This window comes from Conger conger, chromosome 19 (genome assembly GCF_963514075.1).
Source record: "Conger conger chromosome 19, fConCon1.1, whole genome shotgun sequence".
In the NCBI taxonomy this organism is placed as follows: Eukaryota; Metazoa; Chordata; class Actinopteri; order Anguilliformes; family Congridae; genus Conger; species Conger conger.
The window spans coordinates 10,418,537-10,446,521 of record NC_083778.1 but is presented as its reverse complement, the minus strand read 5'-3'; the positions used below and the strand labels follow the sequence as shown (position 1 = coordinate 10,446,521).

Below are 27,985 nucleotides of genomic sequence, written 5' to 3'. Positions count from 1 at the left end.
GACAAGCGCTCCTGTTTGTAGATTTGTGTGCGTCACCACCCTAATCCAGTTGTATTAGCCCATACATGATATCTGTATTCAGAGAGCCTTTCTGTAACCAGCAGAACAACAGGAACTCAACAACAAGGCCCCACCAACCACTGCTATCCGCTTGTACATCTTTATTTTTCTTTCATACTTTCTTGACTATACTGAATTCACATGTCTCACAGTCTTACTCTCCCGCACACAATCACATATACAGTGTACACAGACGAATGCACATTACACACGCGCGCACACACAAGCACAAACACAGTTTCTTGTACAGTGAGTTACAGACATCCTGTTAGCCCTATTTTCCCCATAGTTCATTCGGTAACATCCCTCCCTCTCACTGGTGCATCAGTAAAATAGTTTCACCTATCATACATGACTTCTTGGTATTTTCAGTAATGTGAATGTCATATCAGATGAAACCAAACTCCTTATCGATGCACAGTTTTTATGTTGATCATACAATGTGTGTAGATTCTCATTGCATCTCCGTTATGTTCTACATGTGCTTTTGATTCAAACGGACAGTTTGTAGGCATACAAATGTGTGTGTGTTTATATTGCACGTACGGTATATAGGTAGTCATTTAGCCCATCAAGCTCTTGAACCTGTAGCTGCAGTTCTATAAAATTTTTTAAGAGAATATATATATTTTTCAGTGCGACATACACGCGCCTCCGTTTATCGACCCGAGCGAATGTCCTTGTACTGGCGGAGGAGGAGTCGTTTGAAGGTCTTTTTGAAGGTGGCGTTGCAGAGGGCGTAGCAGGCCGGGTTGACGGTGCTGTTGATGTAGCACAGCCAGTAGCCCATGGTCCAGGCGGCTTTGGGGATGCAGGTGGGGCAGACGGTGTTGAGGAGCACCATGACGTTGTAGGGCGTCCATGTCACCACGAAGGCCACCAGGATGGCCATGATGGTGCGCGTCACCTTCTTCTCCCGCGACGACGCCGCCGCCTTCCTCCTGGGCGGCGGCTGCCTCGTCACCGTGGCGACGGCGTGGGGGCGGGCGTGCCCTTCGGAGCGCGCCCGGTCGCCCCGGTGCGATTCGGAAGTCTCCGCCTCCGTGCCCCCGGCCCCGCCCCCCCCGTCCCGGCTCCAGTCCGTGCCCTGGGTTTCCTCGTTGTCTTCGTCTTCGGGCGTGGGGAGGCGGCTCTTCGGCCCCGACGGCTCGCAGTTCCCCGTCTTCACGCGGCTCCTGCTGGCCCTGGAGATGTGCCAGTACAGGACCGACATGATGCCCACGGGCAGGTAGAAGGCGGCGATGGCTGTGCTGAAGGTGATGGTGGGGTTGGAGAGGAACTGGACGGAGCAATCCCTTTCCGACACGGTGCGCGCCCCCACGATGAACTGCCAGAACAGGATGGCCGGCGCCCACAGCAGGAAGGACAACACCCAGGCCGCCGCGATCATCATGCCCGCCATCTTGGTGGTCCTCCTCATGGGGTAGCTGAGCGGCTTGGTGACGCAGAAGTAGCGGTCGAAGCTGATGATGAGGAGGTTCATCACGGAGGCGTTGCTCACCACATAGTCCAGGGCCAGCCACAGGTCACACACCACGGGCCCCAGGGGCCAGTAACCAATCACGATGTAGACCGTGTACAGGTTCATGGAACTCACGCCGATGATGAGGTCTGCGCAAGCCAGGCTGAAGAGGAAGTAGTTGTTGATGGTCTGCAGGCTCCTGTTGACTATGATTGAAAGCATGACCAGGATGTTCCCAATGATGGTGACCAGACTGAGAGAGCCTGCAACCAGGACTATGAAGGCCGCCTCCACCGGCAGGTAGGGGGGCCCGGGCAGCAGGGCGGACGTGCCGTCGTCCTCCGAGGCGTTAGAGATGTTGGAGAAGGTGGAGAGGGCAACGATGTCCGTGTTCAACTCCATCTGTAAGTCGACTAAGTCGCTATGGATAAAAGCGTCAGCCAAATGACGCAATGAACTGCAGGTCAAAATAACCATGGGAATTCTGGGCTGCTCGTTATGTAAAGTGTGATCATCGGTGCTGGGAAGGGAAAGAATGAAAATGCTGTGCTGCAGTGAGCTACTGGTGCTAGCTGTGATGCATTCGTTGCCATTTGTGTATGGAGAAACAAGGTTTTCTATTGCTACACATTTGCAGCAGCATTAGCATTTAGACTTAAGACATTAAGTCTGTGTATTGTGAATAAAGACTAAAGAGCACGGTGTCGTGTTTATTTTTTTATTGAAATTGACATTTTAACATCACTTGAACAGCTTGTGTGAATGCTCACGGACTGTAAATAATTCAATTATTTCACTATTATGAAAAGGAAACCTCCGGAAAGCATATTGATTACGATAATAAAACTTTATTGAGGATATAATTCAAATAAAATGCACGAATACCTTTGCTCTAAACCACAACATGAGTAAATAAAACCTTAAAACAGTTAAGCATAGTACAGTAGGCTTCCTAACATGATGACAATGCATTTGAAAACTAAAACTTTTCAAGTGCATTGTAGTGATTTTATAATTCGAACCAAAAGAACCCTCCAATAATGTACACACAAAAAACCTGAACACAAATAACCTTTCAGCAGGAAATAAGACCCCTGTGAAAAGCAGTATACATGATATGAACGCATAAAATGTTTTGCCCAAACAGTTTTCTCTTAAATTATGGCCGGTGATTTGTGCTCGTTTCCTTTAAGAACAAACCTTCTGTGTGTGAGTGCTGAGATTAAGCACTGTTCCTGTTCACTCAGAAGACTGCAATTAATGATTTTATGTCAAGTTACAGTTAATGTTAACTCAACCTTTTTCAGGTTTCTTATCCGTAAACCACTTGCTTTGCAGAAGCGTGGCTTTTCAGTCACTGAACTTTCTTCAGCAGGACTTCGATCTTGGCAGGCAAGATCTTCAGATTCAAGTCATCAATTACTTTATAAAAGTAAAACAATGGAAAGAGTTTCCCTGTGAGAGTGTATCTACAACCATTTTTGAAAGTTTCATTGCCGTAGACATCAAAAAATGACAGAGTCTTTTCATCGCAGTCCAGGAGCACTCTTATCTTCAGCATTCCCCTGCGGACAGATTTTTTGTCTATGTTGTGACAAGCACCACGGTAACGTACTGTACAGATACGGTGTTCATCATTACTCCATCTCTCTTTTTGACACTCCTCGGCAATACCTATATCTACAATAGTATATCGGTGAAATTCAACATCCCACTGGTGTTTCCCTGAGCTGAATCCTTGTGAGCCAAAAAGAGTGGCATCCGTGGGATATGCTTTGCTTGACGTGACACTGGTCAGATCCTTAGAGAATATAAGGAAGGGTCCGGCTGTGTTGGGGTCCAGAATAACAGGAGCTGAGACAAGAGACATGTATAAATAAAAGCTCAATCAACGGAATGATCTTGACTCTTTCCAGCTGAACATTTTCTTAATTGATTCTTAATTGACAATGTGTGTTAACATAAAGACAATCACATGATTACAGATTTTCTTTTAGTGATAATCCTTATTACTATTAGACCACTTTCTGAATTAAGTGCTTACTATGAGTCTTTCTCTGTCTCTCTCCAGCAGACAGACAGCCTTTGACCTTAATGTCTCGGCTTCTCAGCTAGCACATTCTGGTCTTACAGCGAGGTCAACAAGGGGTATTCAGAAGACAAAATACTGATAAATGTTAGCGGCCAGCTTCATGTCTTTTTGTTTTGGTAAAGCGTCTTCTGGAAAAGTGTCTATAAGAGTCTTACTGTGTCTGATGCAAATCAGAAAGCCGGTAAGCTTTCTCACTTTCTGTCATTTCTTTGCAAATAAATACGAAAGTTAAACTCAAGTATAGCTATCGTTGTTTTTACTGGGATCTGTTTCATCAGACGATGCACACCTGTGAAATGATAAAAAGGGCATTTTCCCCTAACAACATCAAAAACAATCTGTCCTTTATCATTAAATCGCCTCACACTTGCATACCACACTCACTGTGCTTCACCATTCCCGTCATCGTCTGCCAGACTTGGAACTTCAGGTTGCCCAGGTGTTTGGCCACATCGATTAGCACTCCCGAGACATCTGGGTCCTGCACTGTGCACTGAGTCCTGCAGTAATATTCAGGAGTCAGAGCTGCTGTTGGCTTTACATCAATGTGATGCATAGGAAGAATGGAAAGTAAAGGGTTTTGACTCACTGTTTCATTGTTGCATTGTAATTCTGAAATGAACACATGAAATAATTAGACCCTGATGACAACCTTTATTAGAAAAACCTCAACAAAAATGCCAGGAAGATATAATCCTCCTACTGTATATTCTACAGCTCGAAGTGTGTGTGTGTGTGTGTGTGTGTGTGTGTACTTTGTGATTTCTCTTTCTATTTAATCATATTCCTAAGATTCTACCTGTACTCCACCTCCTATATGCCAAGTGTATAAAATAACATTTTGCTACCTTTGATTTGTATCTTGCTTTTTCTCTGACCTGCAGGAATGAAACATCATCTTTGCCCATCTCCTGCTCTATGGCTTTGACTGTGGTTGAAAGGGCCTTCATCTTTCTGACCACTTCCTCCATCTTCCTGCTCAGAGTCTGGCTCCTCTGTATCTCCTCCGCTCTGAGGGCTGCGATCCTGGCTGCCTCCTCTTGGCGCAAGAACTGGTGCAGCTCCTGAAACTCCTCTTTGATCTGCTTCTCTGTTTGCTGAACCTGGCTCTGAAACATTTTAACTTAATCGTTTTTCTCAGTTACTTGAAAACTGTTAGGAGAAGGGGGGGCAGCTTTTTTTCTTCAAAAAATTGAATTTGCTTTTGTAAATATAGTTATATGCTTTCAATTGTATGTTACATTTTGAGTTATATTTAGTAGGAATAAATGAGTCCAATGTGCAAAACATATGCATTATTCTCAATCAGTAATAAAGAGAACATTTCAATCGATGATGCATAAATATATTTTGGTGCTTTTAGTTGATATTGCTACAGTTAATATATGTTTTTATTACATTTAGCTAATTGTGTTATTTTCACATTAAGCAACATTATTTTTTGCAATTAAGCAACTGAGAAGAAATATATATTTACATGTACTTATTATTTTGTTTATACTTTAAAAAGCCACAACACTTTCATGTACTGTACCGTGATGTGATGCAGTTTTTGATCTCTAGTTTCACTGATCTTTTTAAAGTTTTCCAGCTTCTCCTGTAAGGGCTTCAGGGCCGCCTGCATCCTCATCTGTAATATCAACATTACAATTCACCAGGTAAATCGTGTGTGTGTATGTGTGTGTGTGTGTGTGTGTCTCTTTCTCGTGAGTGATGTGACTGATGGTTGAAAACTTGAATTATGCCTTATAAACAATGTGCAATGTGTCTGCAGTGTGACCGTGAAAGACAAAAAAGAGAGAAAAAAACAGCTTTGTAAAACTGTAGCATTTCCTGAACCCATTAATTATCCTAACCCGCTTATCCTGAACAGGGTCGCAGGGGGGCTGGAGCCAATCCCAGCATACATTGGGCGAAAGGCAGGAATACACCCTAGACAGGTCGCCAGTCCATCGCAGGGCACACACACCATTCACTCACACACTCATACCCACGGGCAATTTAGACTCTCCAGTCAGCCTAACCTGCATGTCTTTGGACTGTGGGAGGAAACCCACGCAAACACAGGGAGAACATGCAAACTCCACACAGAGAGGCCCCGGCCGACAAGGATTCGAACCCAGGACCTCCTTGCTGTGAGACGGCAGTGCTACCCACTGCACCATCCGTGCCGCCTTATTTCCTTAACCCAATTTCCAAAATAAGCAATTATACACCAAGACGAGCGCAATCCTCATTCACTCAGACGTGTAGGCCTTGCTCACCTTATGGTCATGCACTGCTACCTTTAAGTGACAGCATTTATGACGGTCGTGCAAATCCGGCACGCAGTCGGCGCATATCGGCTGTTTATCCACCAGACAGAAGAGCTTCAGTTTCTCGCCGTGCCGACCGCAGAGAGCCTCCGAGCCCCCTGCGACTTCCTGTTCCAGGTGGAACCGCTCACAGAGATTCTTCAAAGCCCGGTTAACAGGGGGCTCGGTCCCGGGGGGACACGCTCTCTGGCACAGCGGACATTTATGGAAGCCGGCTGTCCTGCACTGCTGCAGACAGTCCTTACACAAGCTGTGGCTACACGACAGGACAACAGGGCAGGTGAAGATGTCGTGGCACACTGGGCAGGAGATCTCGTCCACTGACACGGTAAAGTTGGCTGCCATTCTTTGCTTCCTTATCCGCTCCTCCAGATAGCAGCCTTACACTCCACAGGGCACTTTTAGTCAACCTCCTTCTGAATACACTGCTTCCCCAGACTATAATTCTTACCTGATTCACGATTCTCTTGTGCTCGTGTTTGCATTTTTCTGTACGTATGACTAAACACAGTAAAGATGAGTTCACGTCTGTACTCCTGCAAAGCTAGCCCCTCTATGCCACTGCTGAAAGGAAATGAAAACGAAAGAAAAATGTTATTTCCTGGAATCAGGTGAAGAGGAATTTGACCAACCAGTGCAGGTAAGAACTGGAAGAACAGGAGGTATTGCTGTAAGGAAGGGGGGTGTTAACAATCAGTGAGTCCTGAGTAAGAAAAAAAAAAAAAGAATCACACGAACTACGCAGTTTAAATGTGACATTTAAAAGGCTACATAAATGTCCATTTTCTATTTGCCTCTGTCGCCTCGTTGTTGTTCGCACATTACTGGTGAGTCGAGTGAGAGAGAAGTGGCGGCGATAAGAAATTAAGTTAAAATGTCGGTCCTGCGCTTGTTGATATTGCAGTTTGCGAAATAATCCAGGAGAGGGCGCTGTAACACAAGCTCCAGGCCAAGCAGCGGAGCAAGCGCCCAACACACCTGTCATTAATTGTTAATTGCGTCGGCAACGCTTCGACGGTGCCTTTGCGTAACCTGCTCACATTTTCTCCTACAAAGGTATGCATTCATGTGTACAAAAATGCGTCAAGAATGTAATTAATTGATACTGTTTAAAATGGCATTGGTTTGTCGATAAGCAGACTGAATAGATAATAGCCTAAAACCTGCAAGTCCCGTGCTCAACAAGAATTAAACGCTGTGTATGTTCTGAAGCTCTGCATGTTTATGAATCCTTATTGACCGAACTAGCTGTATAACGTGGCTAACGTCTTTTTATGTAGAAATGTATATCGTCGTATAACGTAAGATCTAAATGGCTGTAAGACTGTAATTATAGGAGAGTGGTGATAATGGGGGATTGGCGTGTGATAACAGGACAGTGGTAACAATAGTGAAGTGATAGCATTGAGTTGTAAAATCACAATAGAACATAATGGAACCCAGTGACCTCACGGCGTGAAACAGAAGAACCATATCATTCACATATATCTGCTTTATTTCTCATTTGATAGAAGAATCAGAATATGACAACATGTTTGGAAACTATAATACATTGTATTAATTTAACTAATATTACAAGCATCATATATGGCCTGGGACCTCCCCCAGCAGAAGTTAGGTAGGAGGGGAACATTCATTTAGCATTTGTGAAACACATTTATGTATGCATATTTCAATTCTGTGTGTGTGTGTGTGTGTGTGTGTGTGTGTGTGTGTGTGTGTGTGGGTGGGTGGGGGTATGCGCACAGAAATAAAACTCCATGTCTTCTGTGCAGGTGATGGGTATCCAGCGTGAGATTGCTCAGCCCCATGGATATTGTAAGTTGACGATGGTCATTGTTCCTGCACGTGACAGTGAATTGTTTTGAATTTTAAAAGTGACATCCAAGATCGAAATTGAGGAAAAAAGTTAATATAAGACATATTAAATCACAAGCACCAAGATGTGTTCACAATCAGCACAGACAAGCGCTCCTGTTTGTAGATTTGTGTGTGTCACCACCCTAATCCAGTTGTATTAGCCCATACATGATATCTGTATTCAGAGAGCCTTTCCGTAACCAGCAGAACAACAGGAACTCAACAACAAGGCCCCACCAACCACTGCTATCCGCTTGTACATCTTTATTTTTCTTTCATACTTTCTTGACTATACTGAATTCACATGTCTCACAGTCTTACTCTCCCACACACAATCACATATACAGTGTACACAGACGAATGCACATTACACAGGCGCACACACACAAGCACAAACACAGTTTCTTGTACAATGAGTTTCAGACATCCTGTTAGCCCTATTTTCCCCATAGTTCATTCGGTAACATCCCTCCCTCTCACTGGTGCATCAGTAAAATAGTTTCACCTATCATATATGACTTCTTGGTATTTTCAGTAAGGTGAATATCATATCAGATGAAACCAAACTCCTTATCGATGCACAGTTTTTATGTTGATCATACAATATGTGTAAATTCTCATTGCATCTCCGTTATGTTCTACATGTGCTTTTGATTCAAACGGACAGTTTGTAGGCATACAAATGTGTGTGTGTTTATATTGCCCGTACGGTATATAGGTAGTCATTTAGCCCATCAAGCTCTTGAACCTGTAGCAGCAGTTCTATAAAATTTTTTAAGAGAATATATATATTTTTCTAATCAGTGCGACATACACGCGCCTCCGTTCATCGACCCGAGCGAATGTCCTTGTACTGGCGGAGGAGGAGTCGTTTGAAGGTCTTTTTGAAGGTGGCGTTGCAGAGGGCATAGCAGGCCGGGTTGACGGTGCTGTTGATGTAGCACAGCCAGTAGCCCATGGTCCAGGCGGCTTTGGGGATGCAGGTGGGGCAGACGGTGTTGAGGAGCACCATGACGTTGTAGGGCGTCCATGTCACCACGAAGGCCACCAGGATGGCCATGATGGTGCGCGTCACCTTCTTCTCCCGCGACGACGCCGCCGCCTTCCTCCTGGGCGGCGGCTGCCTCGTCACCGTGGCGACGGCGTGGGGGCGGGCTTGCCCTTCCGAGCGCGCCCGGTCGCCCCGGTGCGATTCGGAAGTCTCCGCCTCCGTGCCCCCGGCCCCGCCCCCCCCGTCCCGGCTCCAGTCCGTGCCCTGGGTTTCCTCGTTGTCTTCGTCTTCAGGCGTGGGGAGGCGGCTCTTCGGCCCCGACGGCTCGCAGTTCCCCGTGTTCACGCGGCTCCTGCTGGCCCTGGAGATGTGCCAGTACAGGACCGACATGATGCCCACGGGCAGGTAGAAGGCGGCGATGGCTGTGCTGAAGGTGATGGTGGGGTTGGAGAGGAACTGGACGGAGCACTCCCTTTCCGACACGGTGCGCGCCCCCACGATGAACTGCCAGAACAGGATGGCCGGCGCCCACAGCAGGAAGGACAACACCCAGGCCGCCGCGATCATCATGCCCGCCATCTTGGTGGTCCTCCTCATGGGGTAGCTGAGCGGCTTGGTGACGCAGAAGTAGCGGTCGAAGCTGATGATGAGGAGGTTCATCACGGAGGCGTTGCTCACCACATAGTCCAGGGCCAGCCACAGGTCACACACCACGGGCCCCAGGGGCCAGTAGCCAATCACGATGTAGACCGTGTACAGGTTCATGGAACTCACGCCGATGATGAGGTCTGCGCAAGCCAGGCTGAAGAGGAAGTAGTTGTTGATGGTCTGCAGGCTCCTGTTGACTATGATTGAAAGCATGACCAGGATGTTCCCAATGATGGTGACCAGACTGAGAGAGCCTGCAACCAGGACTATGAAGGCCGCCTCCACCGGCAGGTAGGGGGGCACGGGCAGCGGGGCGGAAGTGCCGTTGTTCTCCGAGGCGTTGGAGATGTTGGAGAAGGTGGAGAGGGCAACGATGTCAGTATTCAACTCCATCTGTCCGCCGGTCCTGCTGAATCTTCAACTGTCAGCAGAGGCCCTAAACCTACAGTCAAAAAATATTTGTAATCACTATGATTGGGAATAAATTATGTGCGTGTGTGTGTGTGTGTGTGTGTTTATTGTATATATCTGTTCTAATTATATGAATGAATACCTTGATATAAATTTATGTGAAAAGGAAAACTTAGTCCTTCCAGGCGGTATTTGAATTAATTTCACCCAAGCCCATCATTAGCCATTAGGCTTGCCTCCCAAGTTTTCACTGCGAGCACCAGCTGTGAGTATGTGTCTTTGGGCTGGGCTAACGGCACCTATCTGGGCTTGTGGCATTAGAAGATAACTCTGCCAACATTAAAACCTGTACGGAAAGCATGATAGCAGTATAAATGTATCATGGTGGTTTAAGGCTATAAGCTCAATTTGTTGGGTGCTTATATGCACCCGGGCCCAGTACAGGTGGTAGATGCGTAAATTTCCTTAAATATTTTTTCTGTATTGTAGTTCAAAGGAACCTGAAGTATTACTTGTGTTTATTTTTGTACAGCCCATACAAGGAAAACATGCATTTTGTACTTACCACAGGGCAGTTGGGATGGCTTGGATTTCTGGAATTGGTTCTGCAGTCCTTGGGATGGCTTGGGATTCTGGAATTGGTTCTGCAGGCCTTATTCTTGATGCTTCCTGCTCCCTCTTCCCTCGTTTCTGATCCCTGTGGCCCCAGGGAAAGGCAAGAAGCACTGGCATTGGAATGAGAGTTGTAGTCTTTCATAAACAAATGTGCTAGCAGGTTCCTGGTTCACCTCTACAACTTTTCTTTGCATTAGCAAATTCACTTATCGCCTAGTCCTGCCCCTCTTGGTTACTTCTGCTAACTGACATAGGCTGCGTTGTACCACTGTCTGCGCAAGTGCACCGTTATGAGAATGTCCTCTTGGATTTTTTTTTTGATAAAGATATTTTTTAGGCCTTTTTCAGCTTTATTGAACAGTATATAGTATAGAGAGACAGGAAGAATGGGAGCGAGAGAGAGGGGAAGACATGCGACAAATGTCGGACGGTCGGATTTGAACCGCCGACGTCGCGGCTCGCAATGAGCATGCGGTCAGTGCTCTACAGGCTGCGCCACCGAGACACCCCGCCTGTTGGATTTTAAAAGCAGGTTTGAGCCTTGCGGTCTGATTCAATTACTTGGCTGTGCAGTCTTGTCCAGTCGAGTCCAATTCACCAATTCACCATTCATCATGATTGCGACACCTATCAGTCACTGTAGTGAAACTGGAAACTTTTGGACTTCACAGTGGACTGACAAGGGTGTGATCTAAGGGGACTTCAGGGAACTGCCATGGGGACCTTGTGATGATAGCAAATTATTGAAAGCTTCAATCACAAAACATTAAGTAATAATTCAGTCAAATAACCAAAAGAAAGCAGTTAATGGTATAGCGTTTTTACTTTCTGTAGATGTCTCACACTCCTATGTTTGCTATGAATGGGGGAAAAGGAGACTTGAAAAAAGGAAACTTGAACCCCTTGCCATAAGGCTGACATAACGCATTCACACACATGACATAACAGCTGTAATAAGATGGCATAACCAACGATGCCACAGCCGATAACACCTACTTTTATTGGTACATTTTATGACAATAACATCTGTTACGGGGTTAAATGGAGGGAATGTGGCTAACTGCACTTGGAGTGCACAGCTTGTCATAATGATGACAGGCAGGCAGGGAGGGCTTCTGGGGTCTTTCCGTATACAACGGGCCTTGGGGGGCAAAAAAAAACAAAAATAATGTGAGCTACTTTCATAATTGTGTGTTTTAATGCAGCTCTTTTGCAAATAGGCCACATATTTCAAAAAGAGCTGCATTCATGAGTGTTGAAAATAAACCTAATCAATGTTGCCATGCATTGCTCCACAATGTGACTAAAATTGTTGCAAACGGTGACATTTAGAAACTTTGTAACAAAGTTGTAAGTAATACAAGTAAGTATTACTCACAACTTTGTAAGTAATAAAGTGTTTTTAAAATCTGTTTAATGTACCTAACTACGTTGTTTTACGACAATGTACGTTATTATACCGTTTATAGGTTTTGGGTTTCCCTTCTTCAAGAGAGCAAGTTTGTCTGGTTGATAGGACGGAACTGCATATAGTTGGTAATGTGATAACGTTAATGTGAGGTTGGTATTATTTGCAGGGGTTACCTCAGAATCTAAATCAACCTCTATCATTTTTCCCAGTTTTTTTTTTTTTTTTTTTAATCTCTGCAGAACACAGGTAAACCGTATTGTCGTGGTTATAGGCTTTCATCAAGGTGATCTAGGTAAAGGTCCCATACGTGGTGGATTTCTTTTTGGCTCATTAAAGCTACTGGACATTAGCCACATTAACCTTTGTTCATGACTTAAATATTAAAGGACGTAAAATGTTAAATATAATAGCAGAATGTATAGCTGGCTGGAAGACCGAAATAAGAATTATAGTGCAGCCTTTTTCATAAGGAGTCATCCAAACACCATCTGCCCTCCAGCATCTGCACAGCATCTTGTTCACCTGTCTGGGCAAATACTTCTGAGTCTAATATTAGTAAGCTCCAAGTTATGCAAAATACAAGCTGTTGGCTCATACGGGGACGCTCCTTTGAGACCTCCAACATTTCAAAAGCGCAGTGACCTCACATGGGTGTCTCTGAAGAGGAATGTAAGGACACTTTGTTTTATTTTTATTTTTTTAATATTTTTATTTTTTCTGACCGAATTATTGCTACTTTTCCCAACACCTGAACTCAGCCGAACTGATATCCCGCCGGGAAGTGTTCCTGCCGACATCGGGGGATGGCAGACACGCGACGCCTGCCTGTGCCAGCCAGTTTGTGCTCGCTGCGTCCGTAGCTTGTCAACACGTTTAGCGTTTTTGAAAAATGATTATTACCAGTTTCGGTGTGATATCGTCTCACGATCAGGTACCTCTCCAGTTTACAGCCTGCCTTTGCGCAGTGATGAAATCTGAGTGCTCTCTCCGTCTCCAGATCCAGCTCTGTTTTATTCTCATGAATGTGCTCATTTAAAACAACCCTGAGATACAGCAGACCTCATATCAGACGCGAAATCTATCAGCTGCTTCCAGACAGCTCTCAGGAATAAAGCCCCATCGCTGTGAACACACTGGCCCCAGCGATGACATTTTCATACAAACTGGACGTATATTAACCAGGCCTGTGCTACCAAATATCTTACTCTTAGATCAAGAATGCCTGAACATTTCACCTCAGCCTTGTGCTTTCCCCCATAGCTAATGTATCTGGAGTTCACAAAAGGTAAAGCAGCACGTTTTACAAATGTAAAAATGTAAAAAACCTATATAAATGTAATTAAGAAGTCCGTCTTGTGGCATTTACAGATGGTGTGATGTGTGTTAGGTTTGATGCCACTAGTGACATGTACATAGAACTTTGCACTTAGTGACTCAGGGATTGTTTTTGAGTTCTTATTTATTTGCATTACCGGCACCATTTAACACCCAGCTGGAATGCCGAATCAAGCCGATTTTATCTCCTAGTTTATTTCAAAAAATGTGTTGGCAACGAAAGCACTCTCAGTGGAGTGTAGGAGTTAATAACGGGGATTAGGGGACCGGTAATAAGGACATAAGAACAAACAAGAACTCGGTTGTCATTGTTGCCATTTCCCTGGGTGGTGACTGCCCTCATTTCTCTTATTAGACTGGTAACTGTAAAATCTGTTCTCAATTTAAGGAGAGGAAACACCTGGGAAATTGAAGGCATGGAAAGTCCCGGAACCCAAAATCACCCATGCGTGCCTTTGGATTCTCGGTAACCAAGGTAAAAATGTAAAGAAGATATTTTCTCTCTCATCTTCCTCTACTTGTTTTCATCTTTCTTTTCTCCAGCTTGTCTTTTTTCTCTCTCATATTCTGTACCGATCTCTATCTGAATGTCTTGACATGTCGTATTAACTGAAACAATCGTACTCTTGCTGTTTTTTTTTTATTACATTAAGATTTAATGCTGAAGTAGTGTTTTTCTGTCAGACGGGTTGGGGGGGGTGATGGGTATTTCACATTTTGTTATGTAACATATTTCACTAATGTGTCTGTTGAATTAATCTTGTGAGACAGTTTCAATTGTGCTTATTAAGTTTTTCATTTTCTTGATCTTGTTCTCTCTGTGAATACCTGGCATTTCCTAAGTCAATGCCTGAATATCTGTAACAGTAATTCTGAGCTGTCTGCATAACAAAGTGTGAACTTTTGAACGCAAATCTATATTGGCGTTTAAATTAATGACATTTAATTTTGGACTTCGAGAGAGGAATCGCAGCAACAAACACCTTCTAACCACAACACCATTTATCCCTCCCCCTTCCCTGTGAACACGTGATGTTGAAACCCACCCCCACCCACGCCATTGGCTGTGGCAATTAGAACCAGTTTTCAACCAATGACCTTGAATTTTTGTACAGATTGTCAGTCCATCAATTGTATATTCTGAAATTAAGGACCATAAACACAGGCAGAGGGTAGGTCAATTTGCCAGTCAGTCTTTTTCAATGATAGGAAGGGATTTACAATGGTCTTGTAACTACATTTTGGACAAATGTACAGAGTGTGCCTTTAAATTAATGCTGAAAACCACTCAATCCAGTGTAATTAGTCAGCCAAAATCAACACAAGCAGGAGGGGCTGGTTTTGACTAGATTGAGATGAGATTTTCATTATATTATGTGGGACAATGACAAGCAATCCCTATGGTATGAGTATTTTGTGTGGGATGAACTGGTCTATTTTCAAAAACAAGGAAATGGGGGGAAGCGTGTTCCAGTGTCCAGGGTTTGGAATATCCCCCTCAGTACAAAATCCACATAATGCAAATGGCTTAGACCAGTGGTCTCCAGCCCTGGTCCTGGAGAGCTACAGGGTCTGCTGGTTTACGTTGTTATTCTGCACTACATTAATCTATTAGAGCAGTTGTTTTGTAGTTAATTCACCTCACCTGGTTACCTGGGTCTGAACAGGGTGCTGATTTTAAGGTGAAAACAAAAACCAGCGCACCCTGCGGCTCTCCAGGACCAGGGTCGGAGACTACCGGTTTAGAAAATGCTATTTCAACAAGATGTGGGTGCCTAGCTTGTCTTCAAGAATATCATTATGAAATCTCTTCTTGCATAATTTACTTGACAACGATAAGAAATAACACAAGCATTTCCTTTTTGAGGGTTTTTTTTTTCTTTCTTTCTTTCTTTGAGTTAACTGACAGTTTTGCACAGATTACAGATGTTGTAGTAAATTCAGTGGCTCATATATGGAGTGGGGCTGTGGCCTCTCTGTGGTAAGAGCCCTTTCCCTCCTAGTACCTGAGATACACTTGAGGGAGGCACAGGGGAAAGGCCTCAAAATGTTTGTCTTTTTGGTCACCTCTTGAAAGAGATAATAGATAATTGCTCAATTATGTCTTTTAAAATGTCACTTAGTCTTAGAAAGTTTGTTGGTCTGACACTTTGATTGTTGTCTTATTTTGTTCTCTTTAGAACTTTCGGTGTTCAGTGAAATAAATGTCTGCATAAATAAATGCATCGTCTCACTTGAGGGAGGCACAGGGGAAAGGCTTGTGCTTTGTCTTGTGAGTTTGTTCTGCGAACATATTTCCAGTGTTTATTTTTTTTTTTCTTTGCGTTGTCTCTTTAATTCTTTGTAATTGGCTTAAATGTAAAGCACTTTGAGCTCCATTCCATGTATGAAAGGTGCTATATAGAGATTATTATTATTATACAGAACACACTACATCCCCTGCAATAGCGAGAGGCCCACCAGTGAGACTGCAGTTCTGCCCGGCCCGACGTGCATAACCTTTCATCACTTATTTACTCACGCGGTTAAACAGCTGCCACGGTGTAAAAGAAAAGACGCTTTAAAGACCACATCTGCCGCGTGATTATCTGGCACTAATGGACCGCGGAGAACGGGCCCGTCTCGGCGGCGGTGATTAATCGACGCCCGTAATGGGGAGCGGTCCCGTCGGGTACGGCGTCTTTTGGGATTCCGAGCGGAGAGCGGTGGCACTCCGGTTTGTGAAGGGTGAACGAGTAACGCGTCACACGCACACACGCACACATATAGGCACACATACACACACATACGCACATACACACACACACATGCACACGCACACACACACACATATATGCACACATACACACACATACGCACATACACACACACACATATACACACACATACGCACATACACACACACATATGCACACACGCACACACGCACACATATAGGCACACATACACACACATACGCACATACACACACACACACACACATGCACACACGCACACATTTATGCACACATACACACACATACGCACATACACACACACACACATACACATACGCACATACACACACACATATGCACACACGCACATACACACATATATGCACACATACACACACACACATGCACACACATGCACACACACACACACATATATGCACACACACACACGCACATACACACACATATATGCACACATACGCACATACACACACACATGTGCACACACTCACACACACACACATACGCACATACACACACACATATGGCTCAGGGCAGTAAGGGCAGTCGTTTGGCAGTCGGAGGGTTGCCAGTTCGATCCCCCGCCCGGGCTGTGTCGAAGTGTCCCTGAGCAAGACACCTAACACCTAAATGCTCCTGACGAGCTGGTCGGGGCCTTGCATGGCAGCCAATCGCCGTCGGTGTGTGAGTGTGTGTATGAATGGGTGAATGAGAAGCATCAATTGTACCGCACTTTGGACAAAGGCGCTATATAAATGCCAACCATTTACCATTTACCATTCACACACACGCAGGATACATGAATACTCACACAGGACACATTAATACACACACACTCACACACAGGACATATGCATAGACACACACACACACAGGACACACTCACACACACACATACAGGACACACATACGCACACAGGACATATGCATTTGATGATCAAATAGGCCCTAGTCCTTATCTTTGTTGTACTGGTAGCAGTTGAAGTTGTACTTCCCTCTAGGGTCTTTCAGTGTACTTATCCCTGGTTATAGGTATGCACTTTGTTGTACGTCACTCTGGATAAGAGCGTCTTCCAAATGCCATTAATGTAATGTAGTGACCAGCTCAAGCTATGTTTTGGAACAGATGGTAGCTGGTTGACCTGCTCCCAGCTCAACATGGTTTGACCAGCTCGAGTTACGTTTTGCGTAAGCGGTGACTTTCTCCATCAGTTCTGCCCTCTTTCACTCACTCTCTCTGTTTTCTCTGGACCTGCACCCTTTCATCTACTATATAATATTTTTACTGTAGCAAGTTTGTGCAAATTAACGTGGTTTGCTGTGACTGGGTGAAACTATTTCCTGAGGAAATTGTGGGAAAATACTTATAAGTAGAGGGCTGCCCTGCTGGAAAAAAAAACCCCTCTCAAACTAGATTTTGAAACGGCTGGTTGCTGGTTGACCAGTTTAGACCGGCTCCATATTTGACATGGTGTGACCAGCTCAAGCTATGTTTTGGAACAGCTGGTAGCTTTCAGCAATGCATAGCAGTTCTCACGACCTTAAACTTGAGAGACCACGCGTGATATTACTGACACGAACAGCAGTATTTTAATATAAATCCCTGTAATTATCTTCAGAGCCAGAAGGAAAGTTATGAATCATGTGGGATTAATTAGAACCTAACTGGGGTTAATTATTTAAGCCACTGGGATTAATTTGGTATCTATGATGCACTAGCAAGCTCTGTCTGAGTACCCTTGCAAAACTGCTAACACCAGTAGATTTCAGTCTGCTTTTGCCCGCCTGGAGGGAAGCATTGCACAATTCTGTAACATAAGCAAACTCACAAACCCATAAATGTATTGTCGCTTTAATTTTTATCAGACATCAAAACTCAAGTCTTCTGAGAGTTTTCTTTTTTATTTATTTTTTTTATTTTTGGGCTGACGCTTCTATTTGGCTGATGCTTTTATCCAAAGCGACTTAGACTAAACAGGAGGCAATCCTCCCCTGGAGCATTGCAGGGTTAAGGGCCTTGCTCAAGGGCCCAACAGATCTTATTGTGGCTACACCAGGGATCGAACCACCGGCCTTGCAGGTCCCAGTCATGTACCTCAACTACTATGCTACAGTATCCTGTTGCCGGATTTAGACATGAGCTCCCTGTCCAGTAGAAGAAGTACGCTGTTATAACCTCTCGAAAATATCAGTAGTAACATTAGAAGGGTGCAGGCAGACCCAGCTAACATAAAAAATGTAGTTGGCTGATAACGTGGCAGCTAGCTAATGTTAACTGATACTGGCTAGCCGAAACTTGATTAATCGTTAGCCACCCAGGCTAATCTCTTGCATCTCCATGCCCAGAAGAGGCCTGATCGGTTTTTCGAATAACAAACACAAGTAGACAAGCAGGGTATTGGGCAGAAGTGAATGCAGACACCGGTTGCTAGTGTCAGAGTAATGACTGAACATTTGTTTGTTTTAGAATATATTTTCAAGTTGAGTATACCTTGTAATGGCACAAAAATCGCTAGCATCCACGCTTGCATTTATCCTCCCCGTTTAGCTTTCTTTCCCCCCCAACAATTTCCACTCTCTCGCGCTGTCGGCTTACGAACAAGGTACCGTATCCACCTTTTTTTTTTTGTTTTCACTAAGGAGCGCAAGGTCTTAACCAATTTAGGTAAGGAGTTGCATCGGTGCGAGGCGTCGGGAAAATATGTAATAGTTTACAGCTTGGCTCCCGGTCTTCATGACGGAGTGTGGTCTCTTGCCCTCCCCCCCCCACCCCCGCCTCTCTGCGGCGGCCGAACACTCCAGGTGGCTGTTCCCCTGGCCTCAGCCCCCGGACAGAGAGCAAGCTCAAAACAAAAAAACTTTCTTTTTACTCATTTGTAAGGTTTGACATTTTTCCTCTTCCAAGTCAAACTGCCTGTTTAAACTCTTACTTGCGATCCATTCTTTTGCTCTCCTGAAGCAAGTGGTTGTAGTTAGCCTGTGAAATAGCATCCTATTTTGCTCCTATTTTAGCATTTCGAAATTTCAACAAAAGGTGTTTGGAGTGTGAGTTGTGCGCACTTAATCCCTCCTGTGTCCTGTTCTTGGTCGTTATCCTGATTTGTGCTGACATGGCCAAAAAAAACAAAACCTCCAAAAAAACAAGGCTCCTAGCATCCAAAGCTGCACATGCTAACATAGTATTTATAAAACCAATCTGCAGACTCCACATACTGTGTGCGGCTGGTATGCGAACGTAGCTGAGCCTGAAATGTCTTCTTGTTCACAAAGTAAAGTATGAAATGGTACCTTGAATGGTTGCAAGTATCATTTGGGGACCTGAAATTAATTTTAAGATTTGCACGTCTGCACACGCCCACGCGCAATACCTCTCTCACACACAGTATCCATTTCTCTGGTCTCCCACTCACTTGCATCTCTCTCCCATCTTCCCCCCTTTCTCTATGTTTCTCTGTCACACACAGGACGCATGCATGAACACACACAAACACACACAGGATGCAGGACACACACACACAGGACACATGTATGAACAGACACACAGGATGCAGGACACACACACACACACACACACACACACACTCACTCACACACACACACAGGACACATGCGCACACATACACACACACAAGGCATGTGGGATTGAGGAATGATATGGGAGATGAGTCAGAAAGGATTCTCGGCAGAGAAAGATCATTGGGGCACTTCTTTGTGCGCGCTGACTGCTTTAGATAAAGACAGCCATGACTGAACTCTCAATCGTGATTTCCCTGTTCCTTTTGCTGTGGGCTCATTTCTTATCATTGTGTCCTCTTTATTACGCCTACGACTGAACATCGCCGAGAACGTTATTCACAGTCCAGCTACGGTCGCGTAGTCTTTTGCAGAGCCATTTTTTTGCCAACTTCATAAGAGCTGGCTGCATTTTCTGTGCGTAGTTGTCGTGATTAGGTGTTTGCTTTGTTCTCAGTATATTTGATACAGTGCCTAAAAATGTTTCTACGCAAAAAAAAAGCAAACAAAAGTACAGCGCGTGGTGCCGTCGGAGCTTGTCAAACACGGGAGAGGTGTAGGGTGGACATGAGACAGGGGAACATTCCAGAAGGTGGAATAAGTGGCCCTCTCGCAATGAGAGAAAAGTAACATAAAATAGGCTAAATAAGCATCAAATGGATGTTTTATGGATACCACACTTCCAATATTAACGTTATATTTACTTTTTTCTTGTGTATGTTCTCTGTCCCGTTTTTTTTTTTTTGTCTTCCTTCAACGGTGACAAGAAGTGACGCAGTGTGTTCTATTCTGAATGGGTTTTGCTTGAAATGATCGCGCGTCGGATTCGTCAGAATTCCTCTGAAACAGCACTTCGTTGCAACAGATTGCCTCCTTATAACTTCGAGTGGACGCTTACACTAACAGCTGGCTCTAGCTGCGAAATCAAGACATGATTCGCGTGATAAACCCTGAACTTCCTGAACCAGGAATAGTTTTACTCCACCACCAAAAAATACGCGTCTGTTTAGCAATTTCGAAGAGAAAATGTTGGTGGAAATAGGCACACACATAGGAACATGGAAATGTGTCATTATTAGCATAATAAGAAAATAACACGGTTTAATTACGCCTACTATTAATTTACTACGTTGAGTATTGTGAAGGTAACGTGCTCAACGGGTCAGCATGGGTCGTCGCCGAAACTTATCATATAGTACACCTGAACAGCAAAACATTTTGCCCGGGAAGACATGAGGCCAAGACGTATCCAAGCGTTTGTGAAAATTTTTTAGGTGAGATTACAGGTGAGTTGTTGTGATGAGGGAAGCAGCGCCAGGCTATGTAACCTCTTGGTTGTGGACTAACATCAGGGCGCGCAAAGAGACTTGTGGTCTTGGTTGCCACCGTGCCTCGTCCACGTTTTCTGCATCTTCCCGCCCAAACTTTAGGTGACATCCTTTGTTTGTTATACGTGCTAGAGATGAACACTATGATCCATAATTTTGATTGTCGTTATTTTAAACTTGGGTAACATGTCGATACCTGAATTATTGCAGAACGCTATAATTTTGGACTTCGCTTACTTGCGGCCACCTGATGACTTCGTATCGTCTTGTTGCGCTCCTTCTACATATGTGGTCAGGTATTGTCAGAGGGGTCTTTACTTGCAGCAACATGCGCGCTCCTTTGTGTGACTGTCGAATCGGTTTGTGGACATACAGGAACGAGCATGTCTGCAGTTCTGGCATCCACATAGCTGTACCCTGAGTGATGTTTGCGCTGCTTGCGTTTCTTTAGCGATATTATACTTTCTAACCGTTTTACCATTTACTAGATGAAATAGGCCAAATACATTTTTGCAACTGAAAGTATCCCTTTTGGAACCCAATGAATAAGCGCGCAACGCTTATAGTTTTGTGATGCCTGACAAGATCCAACGTTTTTGTAATCATGGCTATCATCTTTATGTAATTACGAACGAAATTAATCTACGCAATCCCAACAGTGTGGTTATCAAGGTTAATTAGCTGCTATTAATCATATGCCACAGGTGGAATGTGGGGATTTAAAGGAGGACCCGACATGCTTTTTCATCCAAAAAGCCCTCCCCAGGATTTTATACCGGCACGGGAACATAATGCCTAGCCGTCTCTGTCCAAAGACTGAATTAACGGCGTTACTTGTTGGCTTCGATTGTGATAAAGTTATGAACATCCATCCATCCATCCATCCATTATCTGAACCCGCTTATCCTGATCAGGGTCGCAGGGGGGCTGGAGCCTATCCCAGCATACATTGGGCGAAAGGCAGGAATACACCCTGGACAGGTCGCCAGTCTATCTCAGGGCACACACACCATTCACTCACACACTCACACCTACGGGCAATTTAGACTCTCCAATCAGCCTAACGTGCATGTCTTTGGACTGTGGGAGGAAACCGGAGTACCCGGAGGAAACCCACGCAGACACGGGGAGAACATGCAAACTCCAGTTATGAACATGTGATATTCTAAACCACGTGAATCTTTGTCTACACATGTTTTCCTTAAAACACTAATTTCTGACTTTCTGCCCACGATTAGTGCGTTAACCCACGTTATTTGTCTCGGCCTATAGTATCCTATAGGAACTGATCTTGCATCCAACCATCTGAAAAACTTGCTTCAACAGTGAGTAAGTCGTCGGTGACTTTATCTTAAAATGCATATTTAACATTGTATGTAATGATCTGGATAAGAACGTCTGCTGAATGTCAATATCCTTTCGTGAATGTTCTGTTTAATAAACATTATACATTTAAACCTAGAACCTCCAGTAATGTAATTATTTAAATAAAGCCGTACAAACGAGAGGCACTTTCAGAGGGAAATGTCGATTCCCGCAGATTCGCTGTTATACTGTGTCTGTCGGTCACTGTGCGCGAGTTTCCGTCATACTGTACATCACAACGCACTGGTGCGCTGCGCTGTCGCGACAATGTCATACGGCGAGTCTTAGTAAGCATCTACTGACAGCGCGTTACACATGGAAGAGATCGGCGTTGTAGTTTTAATTGGTTTAATTACCTGTTCTTCAGATTCGTTTCTGTCCTCCGTTCGGTACTGGTACGCAGTTTTCAGTTGGTCCCCGTCACCGCACCGCCCGTCTGATGGCATGCCTGCGGAGTGAAGCGGCGCAGAGGGACGAGTCTGTGCATCCTTACTGCCTGGAGAGAGAGAGAGAGAGCGCGAGGGAGAGAGAGAGCGCGAGGGAGAGAGAGGCGAAGGAGATTCAGGAGGGAGTGTGTGTGGGACAGGGAGACAGAGCAGCAGGTTAAAAGAGGGGCAGTCTGAGAGGGCACAACCCCCTGCGTGCGCACACACACAACACACACACACACACACACACACACACACACACACACACACACACACACACACACCTTCTCAAAGCGCACACGCATCATAATCATAATCTCTCTGGGGTTTTTGCAAAATATGTTCACCTCATGAAATTTTTGCGTCAGGTGTGAAAGCTTTGGAAAAGCACGCCATGTCCAGTCATAATTGTCATATTATTTATAGTGTTGTTGCGCAGTGCACATGCGTAAATGCTAAATACAGGTAGGACAGGTGGGCTTCTGAAGATCCCAGGACTTGAGAGAGGAGGCATCGTGAGTCTATGCTGTAGGGTTGCTGTGAGCTGGAGACCGATCTCTGCAACCTCCACACGTTTACCTTCTCTCAAGTGCAATTATTGTTCTTCATTCATTATAAGTCATTATAATAACAACACTACGATACATTTTTCTGATCACTTGAACCCACCTAAATTCATAGCTTCCCAGCTTATACCAGCGTTGACTCGATGGACAGCCTTGTTTGGTGATTAATACTGTACGTATCCAAGTAGCCAGACCTCGTGCAGTTAAGGTCGGGCTTAATTCATGACCGCGGTGAGTTAATTTGTTGAACCAGGTGTTGTAGTGTGCGCGGGCCTTGCTGTCCGCACCTGGCACTGTTGTGTTGCGGAAGACGTTGTCCTAATTATGAATAGGAGCTGTTGCATTGTCTTGCTTCAGCATTACACATTGTTGCTCTGATTTATTTTCGCTCCTTCCTCTATTTCAGTCTTACCTATTTTGCTCTTCAGTGCATCTTTCTGTGTGGGTGTCTATGTAACTACTGGCTGTAGCCACGATGAGATCCAGGGGGGATTGTCCCCTGCTTAGGCTAATCAACTGTAAGTGGGTTTGCGTAAAAGTGTCAGGAAAATAACGAATTATTATTAAGTTAATATTTACATGTCGAAGGTTCAAATGCATAACGTGTTGAAATGGCATTTTGCATGTGGTGCCATGTGTGGCTGAAATATTATGCTGAACTGGGTTCTTGTGACACCTGTGGCCAGCAGGATTTTGCATACAGGAAGGCAAATGATGTGGAGACACACACACACATGCACAAACACACACACACATGCACAAACACACACACACACAAACACACATGCACAAACACACACACACACACACACACAAGCCACACTCACACAAATACAACGCGCGCACACACATACACTCACAACCCACACTCACACCCACAAACACACACGTGCGCACACACACAGAACCCACACTCACACAAACGCATACACGTGCATGCACACACACACGGACACACACTCACGCACACAACCCACACTCACACAAACACATACACGCACATGCGCACACACACACAGGCACAAACGCGCACACACAAATGCATACACACACACACACACACACACACACACAACACACATGCTCTGCAGTGCATCTTTCTGTGTGGGTGTCTATGTAACTAGTGGCTGTAGCCACGATGAGATCTGGGGGGGATTGTCCCCTGCTTAGTCTAATCAACTGTAAGTGGGTTTGCGTAAAAGTGTCAGGTAAATAACAAATTATTATTAAGTTAATATTTACATGTCGAAGGTTCAAATGCATAACGTGTTGAAATGGCATTTTGCATGTGGTACCATGTGTGGCTGAAATATTATGCTGAACTGGGTTCTTGTGACACCTGTGGCCAGCAGGATTTTGCATATCATGTGGACAGAGACACACACACGCACACGCACAAACACACACACACGCACAAACGCACACACACACACACACATGGACACGCACTCTCACACACACAAGCCACACCCACACAAACACAACGTGCGCACACACATACACACACAACCCACACTCACACCCACAAACACACACGTGCGCACACACACAGAACCCACACTCACACAAACGCATACACGTGCATGCACACACACACATGCACAAACTCACACACACAGACACATGGACACACACACAGAACCCACACTCACACAGACACATGGACACACACACTCTCACACACACAAACAGACATGAGCACACACAGAACCCACACTCACACAAATGCATACACACACACACACAACCCACACAGATGGACACACGCACACACACATACACACACACACATACGGACACACACACACACACACACATACACACACACACACGCACACACTCACTGATCACCCTGCAGACATCACTCATTTCATCAGCCCCTGATGACTCATCCCTGAAGTCCTCATGTCTTAGCGACAGGAGAGACAGACGCACAGTCCTTTGACGAAAACAAAAGCGCTCATTTTGTTATCCTTTCACAAAGCCCTAGGTTTCTATACTCGCGCTCACTCACCAACGCCGATTGGCTGCCCCGCAAGGCACCAACCAGCTCGTCAGGAGCAATTGGGGGTTAGGCGTCTTGCTCAGGGACACTTTGACACACCCAGGGCGGGATCAAACCGGCAACCCTCCGACTGCCAGACGATTGCTCTCGCTCTTGTCCATGTCACTAATGTGAGCCAATGTGAGCACGTATGTGTTTGGGCGGTTTTGAGGAATAGCTCGTGCGTGTAGTTTGCGAGCTCTGCCTGTTTTGAAGCCTCCGTGTGTTTGTCTAGTATCAGTTTCCTCGGTTCTAGCGATTGTGGCGTGGAACATACATCACAAGCAATCGCACGGAGCGGAAATATGAAAAACATGAAATCCCGCAAAGATTCGGATCGGGATGAAATATGGACAAATATGGCGAGATGATTTACAGGAATCCCAGAGATACGATTTCAAACATTTCTAACTTCATTGAAATCCCGTCAATGTTATCGAATGTCTTGGCACAGAGCAACTCAGTGATGGATGTGCTTAACAGATTTGGTGAAAGGGCCAACGGTTTTCTTGGCGATGAGCTGATTCATCTTCAGCTAATTCATGTTATAGCCTATTAATCTTATCTGACAAGCAGAGCAGAAGGACCCTGTCAAGTGTTGTCTTGAGTTTGCTGTGCCGCTGAGCTGACTAGCAGTGCTATGCTCTCAATAGAGCTACCAGCATACAGGCTAGCAGTGCTATGCTCTCAATAGAGCTACCAGCATACGGGCTAGCAGTGCTATGCTCTCAATGGAGCTACCAGCATACAGGCTAGCAGTGCTATGCTCTCAATAGAGCTACCAGCATACGGGCTAGCAGTGCTATGCTCTCAATAGAGCTACCAGCATACGGGCTAGCAGTGCTATGCTCTCAATAGAGCTACCAGCATACGGGCTAGCAGTGCTATGCTCTCAATGGAGCTACCAGCATACAGGCTAGCAGTGCTATGCTCTCAATAGAGCTACCAGCATACGGGCTAGCAGTGCTATGCTCTCAATAGAGCTACCAGCATACGGGCTAGCAGTGCTATGCTCTCAATAGAGCTACCAGCATACGCATGCTCGCCTGTCGTATAAACGCGCGCTGGCCTGTTGTATAAACGCTGGCCTGTTGGATAAACACTCTCCTGTCGTATAAACGCTGTCCTGTCGTATAAACGCTGGCCTGTTGTATAAACGCTGGCCTGTTGTATAAACGCTGGCCTGTCGTATAAACGCTCGCTGTCCTGTCGTATAAACGCTGGCCTGTCGTATAAACACTGGCCTGTCGTATAAACACTGGCCTGTCGTATAAACGCTCGCTGTCCTGTCGTATAAACGCTGGCCTGTCGTATAAACGCTGGCCTGTCGTATAAACGCTGGCCTGTCGTATAAACGCTGGCCTGTCGTATAAACGCTGGCCTGTCGTATAAACGCTGGCCTGTCGTATAAACGCTGGCCTGTCGTATAAACACTGGCCTGTCGTATAAACGCCTGCTGGCCTGTCGTATAAACGCTGGCCTGTTGTATAAACGCTGGCCTGTTGTATAAACGCTGGCCGGTTGTATAAACGTGTGCTGGCCTGTCGTATAAACGCTGGCCTGTCGTATAAACGCCTGCTGGCCTGTTGTATAAACGCTGGCCTGTCGTGTAAACGCTTGCCGGTTTGAGGATGCCATTTTGGCGTGTGGGTGAACACTGTAGGTGAGGAGGCTGCTGTCCGTGGTCCTGACGCCTTCACAGCCTGTGGGACAGACGAGGGAGCAGTGAGTGTAAGAGTGTGTGTGTGTGTGCGCAGTATATATGTGTGTGTGTATGTGTGCGCAGTATATATGTGTGTGTGTGTGTCTGTGTGTGTGCGCAGTATATATGTGTGTGTGTATGTGTGCGCAGTATATATATGTGTGTGTGTGTGTGTGTGCGCAGTATATATATGTGTGTGTGTGCGTGTGTGCGTGTGTGAGCAGTATATATGTATGTGTGTGTGTGTGCGCAGTATATATATGTGTGTGTGTGTACAGTATACGTGTGTGTACAGTACATATGTGTGTGTGTGTACAGTATACGTGTGTGCACAGTTTATGTGTCTGTGTGTGTGTGTACAGTATACGTGTGTGTACAGTATATATGTGTGTGTGTACAGTATACGTGTGTGTGTGCAGTATATATGTGTGTGTGTGTACAGTATACGTGTGTGCACAGTATATATGTGTGTGTGTGTGTACAGTATACGTGTGTGTACAGTATATATGTGTGTGTGTGTGTACAGTATACGTGTGTGCACGGTATATATATATGTGTGTGTGTACAGTATATATGTGTGTGTGTGTGTGTACAGTATACGTGTGTGCACAGTATATATATGTGTGTGTGTGTACAGTATACGTGTGTGTACAGTTTATGTGTGTGTGTACAGTACAGTATATGTGTGTGTATGTTTGTATTTACTGTATATATATGTGTGTGTGTGTGTGTACGGTATACCTGTGTGTGTATGTGTGTATAGTATGTGTGTGCGTGTGTGTGTGTGTATCATTCAGGCCAGGAAAAGGGTATTAGAATCGATGGAACATGCTAGAAAGAATACACATTTCTGCAATTAGTCTCCACGAAAGAGCAGAGGAAAGAGAACAGTCTGAATTCTCAGAGTAACACGCACAGTACATTACATTCAAGTCTGCCTGGCTTGTTCACGCAGTGGGAATACACATACATACAATGCCACCCGGGACACGGTTACTGTTACACTGTTGCCCTATCACCATCTCTTGGTTCACTATGCTGTGGAGTGGTATTTCATTGACACCGGCATAGCTCTGTATGGCCTCCATCTTGTGCCAGGGA

At 45.0% G+C, this 27,985-nt stretch overlaps 3 protein-coding genes across 3 annotated transcripts; all 3 read right to left on the bottom strand.

The window, feature by feature from the left end:
• Positions 1-718: 718 nt before the first annotated feature.
• Positions 719-1,871, bottom strand: LOC133119335 (muscarinic acetylcholine receptor M2-like). The gene has a single exon (XM_061229870.1). The coding sequence runs from the start codon at positions 1,742-1,744 to the stop codon at positions 719-721; it is 1,026 nt and encodes a 341-aa protein (XP_061085854.1). The 5' UTR covers positions 1,745-1,871.
• A 1,005-nt stretch (positions 1,872-2,876) lies between these two features.
• On the bottom strand, positions 2,877-6,274 carry LOC133119334 (E3 ubiquitin-protein ligase TRIM35-like). The gene is made up of 7 exons (XM_061229869.1): positions 5,879-6,274; positions 5,149-5,244; positions 4,493-4,723; positions 4,204-4,226; positions 3,999-4,114; positions 3,164-3,376; positions 2,877-2,944 (listed from the first exon to the last, which is right to left on the bottom strand). Exons 1-7 carry the CDS (start codon positions 6,272-6,274, stop codon positions 2,877-2,879), a joined length of 1,143 nt encoding a protein of 380 aa, XP_061085853.1.
• Positions 6,275-8,605: 2,331 nt separating this feature from the next.
• Positions 8,606-22,635, bottom strand: LOC133119333 (muscarinic acetylcholine receptor M2-like). Its single transcript, XM_061229868.1, has 3 exons — positions 22,501-22,635; positions 10,405-10,536; positions 8,606-9,870 (listed from the first exon to the last, which is right to left on the bottom strand). The coding sequence occupies exon 3, from the start codon at positions 9,819-9,821 to the stop codon at positions 8,616-8,618; it is 1,206 nt and encodes a 401-aa protein (XP_061085852.1). The 5' UTR covers positions 9,822-9,870; positions 10,405-10,536; positions 22,501-22,635; the 3' UTR covers positions 8,606-8,615.
• Positions 22,636-27,985: the final 5,350 nt, after the last annotated feature.